We start from the raw sequence: 13,951 nt of genomic DNA, 5'->3' as shown, positions 1-13,951 counted from the left end.
ATCAAACATTATATCTGTTTGGGCTTCTTGCGGTCAATTTGCAGTCTACAAATTTTGTTCCGGCCCCTAAACCGCCCATAATATAAACATACAATTTACTGTAGGACATTTGAATAATTTAGCAGGCCCTTATCCAGAGTGAGTTACAGGAGAATTTAGGGTTAAGTGCTTTGCTCAAAGGGCACATCGACAGATTTTTCACCTAGTCAGCTCGGGGATTCGAATCATTGTGACTTTTCAGCTACTGGCCTAACGCTCTCAACTGCTAGGCTGGCCTAACCACTAGGCTACCTGCCACCCAAGTTCTGGTGCAGGGCCAGTTTAATTTGTTTACAAAACAAGAACATAAGTCAATGTGTGAGCTTTGCTGCCACCTGGAGTTGGAAGGCTGTACACACTTCAGGGACCACACCCTCTGTTCCAACACCCTTCTAACCTTTCTCCTTAAAGTGTTCAGTATTGTTAAAAAATATATTGGATTGATGCCAGCATGGGCTAGAGGGAGTTTCCATCATATTTCTGATTCCATTCATATTTATGGGTGGATGGGGAGTGAACGTGTGCACTCTTCGGGGAAACGGGAAGTTAATCAGATCGCAATCATGGTCAATCAAAACAATCAGGGGATGTTTTGCATCGAATTCAAAATGATAGCACATAGACACCCTGACTGCACTACGCACAATTTACATGAGAGCAAAATTGCTGCTGATTAAATGTTTTCTTCAAAAGAGATCTGATCTGATTTTAAATACATACAGTTGAAGTCGGAAGTTTACATACACCTAGGTTGGAGTCATTAAAACCCATTTTTCAACCACTCCACAAATTTCTTGTTAACAAACTATAGTCTTGGCAAGTCGGTTAGGACATCTACTTTGTGCATGACACAAGTCATTTTTCCAATAATTGTTTACAACCAGATTATTTCACTGTATCACAATTCCAGTGGGTCAGAAGTTTACTTACACTAAATTGACTGTGCCTTTAAACAGCTTGGAAAATCTCAGAAAATGATGTCATGGCTTTAGAAGCTTCTGATAGGCTAATTAACATAATTTGAGTCAATTGGAGATGTGCCTTTGGATGTATTTCAAGGCCTACCTTCAAACTCAGTGCCTCTTGGCTTGACATCATGGGAAAATCAAAAGAAATCAGACCTCAGAAAGATAATTGTAGACCTACACAAGTCTGGTTCATCCTTGGGAGCAATTTCCAAACGCCTGAAGGTACCACGTTCATCTGTACAAACAATAGTACGCACGTGTAAACAACATGGGACCATGCAGCCTTCATACCGCTCAGGAAGGTGACGCATTCTGTCTCCTAGAGATTAACGTACTTTGGTGTGAAAAGTGTAAATCAATCGCAGAACAACAGCAAAGGATCTTGTGAAGATCCTGGAGGAAACCGACTTCAACTGCACATATGAACAGACCAAATAAACAAATGACAATAGAGATTTCAGATCATTCTCATTCATCACCTGACTCAAAGTTTTCTACCACATGTTATCCACCATTCACAAAAAATGCCCTCTCTTTGTCTCCCTGAATATCTGGGAACTTAAAAGGTTAGAATGCATACAACTTTGAATTGCAGTAGGCAGTGCACCTGTAAAAAGCAGGCACATAATGGTTGCATTTAGCATCTGGCTTTCCCAAAAATATCCACATAGAACAAGGACAGGAGCTTGGCAACTCATTTGTATAGTTTTTTATTTCAAATTTGATGCTTGATTCATTCAGATCATGTTAATTTCAATTTGAGACGGTATCTGATTACATACAGAAGTGATAATACTATTGATACAAATTAAGAACTTATTCATCATCTAATTTATAGTCAAAGGGGCAACATTTTGGCATTTTAGTCTCTACAAATTACTTAGTTAAATACAACAACATTGCACACATTATACTATATACATTCATTGAGAATGGAATCAACCCATTAAATGTAGTCCCCGGTTAAAGAAAAGATATCTCTGATATTGTTTGGACATGGATTGCAATAACATGGTAAGCATAGCGTAGATGAAAGAGTTGAAAGAATGTGTTTCTCAACTTCTGGGTTGTTCTTGACCAGTTCCTGGTTAAATGGTGAGCTGGCAGCCATTTAGTCAGTTCTCAGGTGCTAGTTTTAAGGAACGATACAATCCATTTCCACGTGCATTGCTACATTTAAAAACAGTCTAGCCAGGAGATTCTGGATATTGCTAAACTAAACCCTAGGTAACAACACCCTAGGTAAGTCGAAAATAAGGTAAAAATAAATAAAACCATCCCTTTAATCAAAGTGGTCCTCCATGGATGGAGGGCCTATAGCTTGTGTGTGGTACATAAAATGTTGAGAAACACTTAGAGCGTTTGTCATTTAAGAGAGTCACCTTGCATCTGCTCTCCGAAGCAAATCCTGGTAGATGTCTGACTTGAGGAATCGTGGGTAACAATCCCTGGCCATCAGACTGTAGATCAGCTTCTGTGCCGCGTCAAAGGAAGTCAGGCTCGGCTGGGAGATGTTCTTGGTGATATTTTCTCTGGTCCCACAATCAATGTTGATCTTCAACCAAGATATACGCCCAGTAAATACATGTTGTTTTTTTCCCAGACATATTTCTACATCTTATGTCCACTGAATGTATAAAGGCAGACAAAAGTATAAACAGGTCTAGATCCAACCAGGTCCTTATTAATTCATTTGTTTGTTCTGAGTTGTTCTGAAATCCAGCAGATTGTCATCGGGGGTTGTATGTGTCGAGTGTATCAGAGTACGGATGCTGATCTAGGATCAGGCATCTCTTGTCCATTTAATCGTATTCATTATGATCTTAAAGGCTAAACTGATCAGCCTAGATCAGCACTCCTACTCTGAGATGCTTGATACATACGGCCTCAGGTAGCTACTTACCTGTCTGGGTGCTTCACATTCCACAAACTCAGAGTAGATCCTGTTTGCAGAGGAGATCATCTCTGGAAGAGACTTGATCTTCTTGTAGTCCTCACAGGCCAGCCAAAACAGGATATTCTCCTCACTATACTCTGACTTCAGGAATTGTCGGAAAGCTGCCTGCCCAGCTGGACATATGGAAAAATAGGAAAAGAAGGGAAATGAGATGTCTCTATGTTTGTTATTGTAAGAAAGCATATGAGCGTGAGTTCTGTCGCAAGACAAAGGCAGTAATCCTAACTTGATACATTTTAGTTACTTGTAACAGACAATCGTAATTTGCCTGTGATTTTCTAAATCACATCCTGAGGATGGCATAATCAGCTTAGCACTGTCGGTGATGCCTTCTAGACAGGCAGTATAGTAAAAGGATAAAAATGTTGTCCTTACGTTTACTACACAGGAGTTTGTCCACAGACTCTCCCCAAGTCTCAGCCTCTTCAAGTGGGTCCTTGAGAAAGCAACAAAATCTACCCTTGAAAAGAGTGTTGAGATCCATCACTAGCCCAATGATCAATCAATGATTTTCAAAACATAATATCAAATCTGCCTCACACCTGGAAAGAAAATAGATGAATACGGTCCATCAATGGTTTTGCATTTCAAAACTATGTTTTATAGTCCAGTGAAAATAACCTGTTATCCAATACATTATATTAACTTAGATACAAAATGCACATAGTAGACTCCTCATTCTTGTAATAAGTCGTAACTTGTCTTGAAACATAGCGGCATTCATCTACAGAATCAGTGATAAAGAAACTCACTTTATTGCCATGGCAGCGTTGCCTGTCTGGGAGAGAGAAAATCGTTCCTGCCAATGTGAGGCTAAGATTTTGATTGTTCCGAGGTGAGGGAGTTAAGTTGCAGGGAATGATCTAGACCAGACTCCCTCCGTGAATGGAACACATGAAAATCAGTATGCAAAGTGATGTTTGCGAGAGAGGGTATCCTTCCTTCCAAGGCCTCTCTGACCCCTGAGAGAGTATACACCTGGGTTTCAAGGAGTGGCCCTCATGTCTTCTATGATATCCTGTCCACCTCAGTTTCAATCATAGATATGTAGATGAAAGACAGAGTATATAGTCCTAATATAACCCTAAGGGGGAAAAAAAGAGTGTACCATGGTACACCATGGTACATTTACCATGGTAAAGGGAGTTACCATCGATAAATGGCACTTTTGAAGAATTCGAAACAACTAGTACTACTTGGTAACAAATGGTGCCCAGTAGAGCTTGTTTCAAGTGATTATTAGAATGTTATAGAGATGTAGCTTTTTACATGTTATTACTCTGTAATTACCATTTCACCAGATCATTTCTCAGTGGATAAATACTCTACAGTAAAACCAAAATCTCTTTCAGATAGTCGTTCATAGTCAGTAACAGAAACATAAGATAAACACGCATGGCCATGGGCTATAGTATCACAACAAAATAGTCACCTAAAATACACAATACACATATACTTTTCAAGTACAGGTATGTGTATTTATGTTTTTCGAACAGCCTAAAAAGCTACACATGGAATATATCATCAGCTGTTGTATTGTAACAAAATAGTCAAAATAGTCAAAGGATTTGTGAAGGATTTTGGAATACAGGAATACTGTATTTATGCTTTTGAACAGCCGAAGAAGCTACAGATGGAAAATGAAATGAGGTCAAATGAGTGAGGTGAAATGCAAAATAGAAAATGAAAGGTAAACAGATGATGAAGTGCTGATGAAGCACCTAGATGGGAGGCTGACCATAAACAAATAGAGCATGAAGGGAATCCCGCATCCTGGTACTACGCTGGATTTGCATCTCTGTTGTGGAACATCTTCCACATTTAATTATAATGACACAGCAACAATAATATTCTATGCTATGCTCTGTGCATGATGCGTGTGATATCTTCAGTCATTCTTTCTTATGTCTGTCAAATCTAACCCTGCACTAAAGCACATCATATGTTTAGACCGTGTAAACTCTATTTTGACTTGTGTGAAAGTTTGAGTGATATCCGAGTGTTAGGAATACTGGCCTTTGTGAATAAAGAACTAAAAGTACAATAACCACAGATGCAGTCAGTGCAAGGTATACCCTTTCTGCATATTGGAAACCCATCCTCATGTGTCAGCCAAGTGATGCATTGTGGGATAGGGGTAATGGAATATTCCCAATGTATATTCCCAAAATTTATATAGCCATTAATGTACTAATGAAGATTAATGATGGCGGGTCATGGTATATGAGGACAGTCTTTATGGTGTACGAGGACAGTCCTCCCTGTGGTGCTCACATATCCTGATCCCCATCATCCTCCAGCCCAGGATATTATGTGCTTCCCAAACAAAACCAAAAATGGAAATCTCACCAAGTGATGGAAAACACCACGGCGATCCCGATTTGCATCCGCGTGGACGAAATTTGATTTTCAAAAGAGGTGCTTGTCTCGCATGTGCACAGTGCTGAGAAGTGTTGCAATTGGTGCACTGCAGACTCTAAAACACCGTCTATTGCTGGTGTGGTTGCTATACATCCCAAAACTACAAAGTTGGTGGATTCTTATTCAAGTTAACCCAGAGGAGTTTATTATCAAAGCATTCCTACCCACACACAAAACATAAATAAAACAGTTTTTCCCCCTATTTGTTGTTTCCCTTATTCCCTTAGCTGCCATGTAGACATTGCATTGTGGCATGTTTATCAAAATGTACAGGTTTCATACACACATTCATTCATTCCTCTTCCAACACCATGTCATCTAGCTGTCATGGCTAGGGCCAGGAGTTTTCCATAGTAACATAGTAACAAGGCCCAATCATTTTTTTCTGGCTACTTGATTTGACCAGGAAGTACTCTTGGCCCACACTGGGTTAGTGTGCTTCCTCTGGTAACCCACAGTGAGGCGCTGTGTATCCTCGACCAGCACCTTCAGCAGCCTACAAAAAAACCAAGTATATTTTCCCCATGTGCTGCAACAATGCCTGCCCACCTGTGTGAAATAAATATACATATTTTATTTTTAAAAAGGCAAGGCAAGGATTTGAATCCCACAGTGTACATAGTCCTCCACTCCTAACACTTTTTGTCTCCACTGTAAGTAAGTTCATTTCTAGGGCATCGGTTTGAATCAGTGAGGGGTAAGGAAACATCAGCCAACATTAGCATTCCTGAATTAAATGAATGTAAATTGAAGCTAAATGCTAAATGCTTTATCGCGTTTGTTTTTGTTGCCTGCCTGGCATATGTATTTATTAGGGTTGTTTCATCGCGAAGTCTTAAGGCAAGTCAAGTGTGGCGCCTAGTGATTTCTCTATCCGAAAGATTTGGCATTGCTGTGAACGGTCTTGGAATTTCAACTACTACTAATACGTGATTTTTTTTATGTCCAGGCAATATGTAGTTAAAAAAAAAATATATATATATATATATCCCACCATACTCCCATGGTGAAGATGCCATGAAGCCAATACTGTCCGTCATTTAACTCTTAGTGGGTAGGAAACAATCGAATCACTTTGCTCTAATGAATTCGACACCGCCAAGATAGATTCAGTGGGATCGTTGGCAGCTTGGAATGATTACATATTTTTCTTTGTAAGGAATACCGTGTGCATGCCAATGACGTGAATATGTCTAATCGTAGAGTGGTTACTCACATGCTCAGTGAGGTCTATACATTTTTTTTTGTGATTCGGCTGCGGGTTCCTTCCAAATACTTCTATCGCACCTTCTGATTGTGTAATGCACTAACGTCATAGTCGCTATTTGTCATGTTTTTTTGTTTGTCCCTTTTGACATAATTGAACCGTTAGAAACATTAGAAAAAGCTTTAATAATACATAGTTTATTCCAATAATTACTCTCCAGACTATATATACAATTTACAACTAAAAGCCAACATAACAGATTATTATCATAAATTATTGAATTAATACAAGCAGTGGCAAGACATTTAACGGTAATCAAGATGAACGTTGCATATTAGTATTCGAACACAGTATTCTGTGTCTAGATGGGGAACACTTTAACTGATAGCTGTAAAGTCAAATCTCTTCAGAAAAACACAACAACGAGTCACACAGCGAGTCAGATACACGCATTGCACTGCAAGATAAATCAGAAGGGTGTGTGTGTGTTTTGTGCTACTCTCAGTTTAAGATTCTATAACCAGGCAGAGGAGTCGCCCGTGGCCTCCCCTCGCGGCTCATTGAAAACGCAGGACCGTGACCTCCGGCGGAACATGGTGGTCCCGGGGCCTTTTCTCTTGGTGAGGCGAAGGTAGATTTCGGAAGTGAGGAACCTCGGGTAGCAGTCTTTTTTCATCAGGCTGTAGACTTTGCTCTGTGCCGCATCGAAGCAGGTATTCGTCGGCGTGGTGATGGCCTTCTGGATGGCCACCTTTGTTGCGTAGTCGATGTTGACCTAAAAGTAAAGTGACACTATTATGTTAAGTGGCTCAATCCCAAATCAAACCTTAGATATGGTAATATGGTACTAGCTCCTCCTTCCCATTTGATTGTTTTCAAAAGAAAAGCAATGCTCATTCCAATTGGTGCTTGTACAAAGCACATCTTCCTGTTGATTTTGCGATCACTCAAACATCTGTTATGTCCGCTCAAACAAATTCCAGTTCCCTTCAAAATGTCAGTTTTCTTATTTGCATCTACACTATATATACAAAAGTATGTGGACACCGCTTCAAAGTAGTGGATTCGGCTATTTCAGCCAGACCCGTTGCTGACAGGTGTATAAATCGAGCACACAGTCATGCAATCTCCATAGACAAACATTGGCAGTAGAATGGCCTTACTGAAGAGCTCAGTGACTTTCAACGTGGCACCGTCATAGGATGCCACCTTTCCAACAAGTCAAATTTCTGCCCTGCTAGAGCTGCCCGGGTCAAATTTAAGTGCTGTTATTGTGAAGTGGAAACGTATAGGAGCAACAATGGCTCAGCCGTGAAGTGGTAGGCCACACAAGCTCACAGAACGGGAACGCCAAGTGCTGAAGCACATAACGCGTAAAACTCGTTTGTCCTCAGTTGCAACACTCACTACAGAGTTCCAAACTGCCTCTGGAAGCAATGTCAGCACAATAACTGTTTTGTCGGGAGCTTCATGAATTGGGGTTCCAAGGCCGAGCAGCTGCACACAAGCCAAAGATCATCATGCGCAATGCCAAGCGGTGGCTGGAGTGGTGTAAAACTTGCCGCTAATGGACTCTGAAGCACTGGAAACGCGTTCTCTGGAGTGATGAATCACGCTTCACCATCTGGCAGTCTGACGGAGAAATCTGGGTTTGGAACGCTACCTGCCAAATGCATAGTGCCAACTGTAAAGTTTGGTGGAGGGGGAATAATGGTCTGGGGCAAATGCAAACAACAAATGCATCCAATAAGTTTGTAGAGTCACAAGCTTGATGTAATCATTGGGTGCTAGGAGAATGGGACCAAATACTAAACTTTTGACTACTTTAATGCAGATATAAGTGAATTTGTCCTATTGCCACTCACTGTAGTCTCCGCCTTATGTTGAATATGCAAGAGTATTTGACAAAAACAATCAAGAATTTGAGTGAAATCCATGGTGAAAGCTACTGGAGATTGTGAAATCGTGAGGGGGCGGTACCTTAGAAAGATGCTCGTTGGAAATAGAGTAATTTCATGCAAATGTATTAAATTATGCCCATGGTTATATAGAAATGAGATGTTATTTTAGCTATACACCCAATCCTTTCTATTGGCAAGTGTGACTTGTTTAAGATCAGTGGGAGAGGGGTAAATGTACTCTAAACAGCTACAGTACATGACTGGCCCAAGACACCTTGAGACATTCTTGCTAGTTTATGTTACGCAGAGCCCTCCATGTAAATGCACTTCTGTGACACAATACATGTCCCTGTCCTTGGTTTGGAAGTCATGCTCACTTATTCTTCAACTGAGCTTAGAAGACACTAACATCTTCATCTCAAACTGAAAGAGTCTGGGTAATTATTCCACTGGCTCAGTTGCTGCTAGTCGCAGAGAAGGAAAACCACACGGTCACGATCTGTCTTCATCCAATGGTGCCTGAGGTTGTAACGCTTCTAAACCACACGCTTCTGTAATTGTCATATCTGTCTTACTAGGGGAGTAGAGCATCTTCTTAACCACAGGTTTATCATGCACTCGGGGCTTTGTTCATGCCTCACACTCATTGTAACCTCTGCATAATTCCAATGCGTAGTTTATAAAAGTCGAAGTCGGTATAGCGGTGAATGTTGATGCATTTGCATCCAGTCTCCTTTTGAATTAGATCAAGACCATAGAAGAGCAACAAAAATGAGATTTGATCTTTCTGTGAATGCTTGACCAACTAGCAGCTTTAGGGAAGTCCCATTGATGTGGCCCCAACAGTTTCCCCAATTGCCATTAATAGGGCCCACATGGTCAGGGAAACATCTAGACCCTATACAGCTTATAAAGCTCCAGCAAGGCCTATTTGGTTTCGTTTCTCAAGCACCATATATACCTCCTTTGGGGCATCGGCTTCAATGAAGACAGCATACATCTGCTTGGCTTTGGTGATGAGCCTGGAATCCGAGTCGATGGTCTTGTATTCCTCACAGGCCAACCAGAACTCAATGTTCTCCTCACTGAACTCTGTTCTGAGGAACTGAGAAAATGTCTCCACTCCATCTACTCGGGGGAGAAGAACATACTCTTTAATGATCCATTGGATTTATTGGATTCAATCGTGAGGCTTATATGGATAAAAAACAACATGTACTGCTCCAACATAATGGCGACAAAGGGATCTGCACTGTGCCCACTGATACTATAGATGAGTTACTTCGTAACTTACACGTGATTGAATTTCAGACTGCATTAATTGAGATTTGGCTGATTTTGGTTCAGTCTGATTCAAAATAGAAATGGTCAAGCTCTGTAGATTCCCAACCTGCTCTCAATGGAAAGTGGGAAAGATAATATTGAACATTCAACCACTGATCTCAATGACTTATAGAGCGAGCCCTGCAAAATTATTCACAGCTGTAATGAAACACTCTTTCAATAGACATATCAGGAAGTTAGACAGGTTTGATAGTCTTACCTAACACTAAAAATATAGCAGTGAAACTCCATTGTTCTCTCCTCTAACCTTTAATTTCCCTAAAGACACTGTGGCTTCCCATTAAAGTTGTGCCTTGAACAGAAATAGACTCGCAATTTGTGACTAAATCAGACATCGCCGGTTTCAATCTAACCTGAATGTCTGAGCAGCTCTTCAAAGGTGCTACTCCAACTCAAAGCTGCCTCCGGTGAGATGCTGTGGAAAAAAAGAGTCAGAGATACCATTTAAGTCCTTTGCTAATGATGTGTTTATTTGTTTATATATCTTTCTGTGCAAGCCTGTTGAACGCTGATGGTGAGCTACAGTATGTCTAGCTTCTGTTGTTTCCCAATGGTATTTTGATTGAGGAAAAGAAACTGTATAGTCCAATGAATTTAAAGGGGTATTTCAGCTAAATTACACATTTAGATATTTGTTTCCTTGTAGTAGTCTATGGGCTGGGCAATGCTGCTTAGGACTTATGGCAACATTGATCTAAATGTAATTGCGCTGAACTAGCCCATTAAAGGCCCGCACAGACTATAAGATTTTAGCCGTCTCATATGCCACCCAGACAAAATGTACACATCGTGGGCAAATTCTTAGGTCGTAAAACGATTGTCGGACGTCTCACTGTGACAGGGTCTTGGGTTTGCCCATTTAAGTACGACTGTGTGCGGTCATAGTCTCCAACAAAGTTCTGTCAGTGTGAACAATGTTGAGCCTTTGTCGTGCAGTGTGGCATGCATTTATTTCTTCAAAATTTGAATTCACACATCGGATAATGAAAACTTGGCGCAAGTAATGGCCTGTGTGTAGTTACAAATAACATAGACACACGTCGGCTGTCAACATGTCAACGCTTGTATTGTGTAACCGGCAATGACTATGCTGGGGGCGCATATCCCATTGGAGCTATGGGCCTAATATTCAGTGTTAGCGTTTCAATGTTGTGATGTTCCTCTTCAATTTGAGAGTTGAGCTCCTCATGACGAGGAGCGCACGCTCACAGAGGTAGGAGGAGCAATGTCTGTCAGTCGTCAGCTTGTTGTTGTTCTCTCGATTGCCGTGCTTGATACGTCCAGTTGACGTAGCCCAGCCCGGCTGACCTAGCCTCGCAAGCCAATTGCAGAATGGGACGACAGAACTGAAGCAAATCTTACAATCTGGCCAAGTTGATGTAAATAATCGTAAAAGACTAAATCCGACGTAAAGTGTGGAAAGCCCTTGAGATTGAAAATGCTCTTCAAAAGAAATTGGGTAACTGGGGCAATTAAACATGTTATGTTATTCTGCAGGGCAAATGTCTTTCCATTGCTTTGCCTCTACACTTGACTGACGCCTTACTTGCTGGTTGCGGTGGCGGTCTTCTTTTCTGGACTGATGTTTTCATGGGAGCCTGACTTGGTCAGCAGAAGGCTCAGTTGGCACCTCTTGTCTTTCAATCTGCAACCAGAGTTAATGGAACACTTTACATAATGATTACATTTCGGTTTACTGTACAGCAGTTTAATCATAATGAATGAAATCACTAGCCTGGCCCCAGACCTGTTTGTGCTGTCTTGCCAACTCCTATGGTTATTATTACGCTAAACATTGTTTCAGTCAGCAAGACAGCGCAAACATATCTGGGAACCAGGCTACAAAATCACAACAGAGTAATAAACCGGCCACTGTTTACTCAAGCCGAGGACCTTTAACATGGACGATCACATGATAACTGAAATAAATAGGACCTCTTCTTTCTTTCCACCTGGGCCACATGACGTAAAGGTCAACAGAGCAAGCAGTGTTTCACTAAAGGCAGCAGTGGCATCTCATGGGGTGGACAGTGCCCTTGAGAATGATAGCAAAGTGAGACGGTGTGGGGTGGACAGTGCCCTTGAGAATGCTAGCAAAGTGAGATGGTGTCAGCGTGCTAACCATCATTCTGAAACTAGGAACCAACCACGCACATATGCCCTGTAGACACAGAACAAAGGCAAACCAAGGGGAAATGTACTTCTGCACCTCTTCTCAACGAACCAGTATCTGCAACACATTCAAGGGAATTTGCATGGACAGGAATTCACACCGACGGACACTGAAACGGTGTTGCAAATCATTCAAAAGTTGCATTTCCCGTCTCCTCTCTACCTCCTGTCGAGGTTGTATCGTTCAACTTTGTGTCGTTAAATGATGGATTGTCATGAGGAACACATGTTTTACCATGTCACAATTCATCCCCATCGCGTAGAGTAATTTCATTTGCCTCACAGTTCTACATCAAAAGTATCAACAAACCGAGACAGCCCCAAATGACTTGACACTCTCAAACAAACGACGCCGTGGCACTTTAACAACTACTCTGTGTCTCCTCTTGTCTCGTTGAGAACTCAGAGATGCAAAATAAATGAACCAAGGTACAGAACTCACGGTTGTTAGTGCTAGGGTGTCACCTTAACGAATGAACATTTATTTTCTGATCTCCTGCTATTGAGAGAATGGCAATGGCTCTCAGATGCACATGTGCCCTCTCACTCTGTAGAGACAAGTCAAGCATGGTGCCATGGCAGACCCCCTTACATTATGAAGTCAACACCAACACTTAATGAGTGAAAGAGTTGTGGAGGAGAAAGTCACAATATAAGAGAAGATATTCATACTAGCGATAAGGTTTTCTCTGTCTGTCTCCCATTGCTGTTGTGCAATGCAAATAAAGGAAGTGGCATTCTTACAAGATATAATGAAACAAGGTCTTAAAAGCTTCACAGAATTGTTCAAATACACAAAAGAAATCGAATTCTGCTTTCAAATAAAAAGGATATGAAGATGCAAAAAACCTACCTGGAATTACTATCTTTCATTCTCGGTGCCTTCAAGTCCTTAGGACCAAGCATTTTGAAATACGCTTCCTCCTTTGGGGCCAAAAAGTTGAATTGAGGAAATAGAAAAACAAATGTCTCCATGCTAGCTTCCTTCTAACTTTAGCATTTGTGAAGGCAGACCACGAGCAGCTCTTAGTGTTCGTTGAACCCCATCGTTTGTACCACATCTCTTTTTAAAGCTTCGCATATCTAAAATATTTCCCCTGTACCTTTCACACGGCTTCCTGACCTAGGTGAATGACTGAGTTTACCGCAGCATCAGTGATAAAGAAAACCCCCTCATTCTCAACATCCTGCTTTAAAACTACTAACTATGAACTTCAAAGAAAACAATAACTTCCTATTACCAGACAAATACTGCATTTACATTAGTAATACTGTACAAACCTGGATTAGGCCTACACTATGACTCCATCAAGCATTAAGTGATAGATTGATATGCAAAGCTACTGTTGCAAATATTCGGATCAAAGGAATATTGAAGCACTTTGAACCTGTATTAATAGTGTATTGAACCTGTATTGAATCACGTTGAACCTGTATTAATAGTGTATTGAACCTGTATTGAATCACTTTGAACCTGTATTAATAGTGTATTGAACCTGTATTGAAGCACTTTGAACCTGTATTAATAGTGTATTGAACCTGTTCAAACCCGCGCTTTGAATGCAGCAGGTAGCCTAGTGGTTAGACGGTTGGGCCAGTAACCGAAGGTCATTGATTTGAAAACCCGTTCCGATAAAGTGACAAATCTGCCGATGTGCCCTTGAGCAAGGCACTTAACCCTCATTTGCTCCAGGGGCGCCGTACTACTATGGCTGACCCTGTAAAATGACACATTTCACTAAACATATCTGGTGTATCTGACAATAAATATATATATATATCTATACACTGAGTGTACAAAACATTAGGAACACCTGCTCTTTCCATGACAGACTGACCAGGTGAATCCAGGTGATCCCTTATTGATGTCACCTGTTAAATCCACTTCAATCAGTGTAGATGAAGTGTAGGTGACAGGCTAACCTTTTACTGCAATGTGCTA

The 13,951-nt window shown here is 41.0% G+C and overlaps 2 protein-coding genes across 2 annotated transcripts; both read right to left on the bottom strand.

The window, feature by feature from the left end:
- Nucleotides 1-1,791: 1,791 nt before the first annotated feature.
- On the bottom strand, nucleotides 1,792-4,085 carry LOC109875393 (regulator of G-protein signaling 21-like). The gene is made up of 3 exons (XM_031809671.1): nucleotides 4,073-4,085; nucleotides 2,911-3,077; nucleotides 1,792-2,562 (listed from the first exon to the last, which is right to left on the bottom strand). Exons 1-3 carry the CDS (start codon nucleotides 4,083-4,085, stop codon nucleotides 2,386-2,388), a joined length of 357 nt encoding a protein of 118 aa, XP_031665531.1. The 3' UTR covers nucleotides 1,792-2,385.
- Nucleotides 4,086-6,758: 2,673 nt separating this feature from the next.
- LOC109875198 (regulator of G-protein signaling 21) lies at nucleotides 6,759-13,164 on the bottom strand. The gene is made up of 5 exons (XM_020467428.2): nucleotides 12,863-13,164; nucleotides 11,384-11,482; nucleotides 10,191-10,252; nucleotides 9,455-9,621; nucleotides 6,759-7,367 (listed from the first exon to the last, which is right to left on the bottom strand). The coding sequence occupies exons 1-5, from the start codon at nucleotides 12,982-12,984 to the stop codon at nucleotides 7,107-7,109; spliced, it is 711 nt and encodes a 236-aa protein (XP_020323017.1). The 5' UTR covers nucleotides 12,985-13,164; the 3' UTR covers nucleotides 6,759-7,106.
- Between the last annotated feature and the right edge of the window lie 787 nt (nucleotides 13,165-13,951).

This window comes from Oncorhynchus kisutch, linkage group LG30 (genome assembly GCF_002021735.2).
Source record: "Oncorhynchus kisutch isolate 150728-3 linkage group LG30, Okis_V2, whole genome shotgun sequence".
Taxonomy (NCBI): domain Eukaryota; kingdom Metazoa; phylum Chordata; class Actinopteri; order Salmoniformes; family Salmonidae; genus Oncorhynchus; species Oncorhynchus kisutch.
Note: the sequence above shows the minus strand (reverse complement) of the source record. Positions and strands in the feature narration are given on the sequence as shown.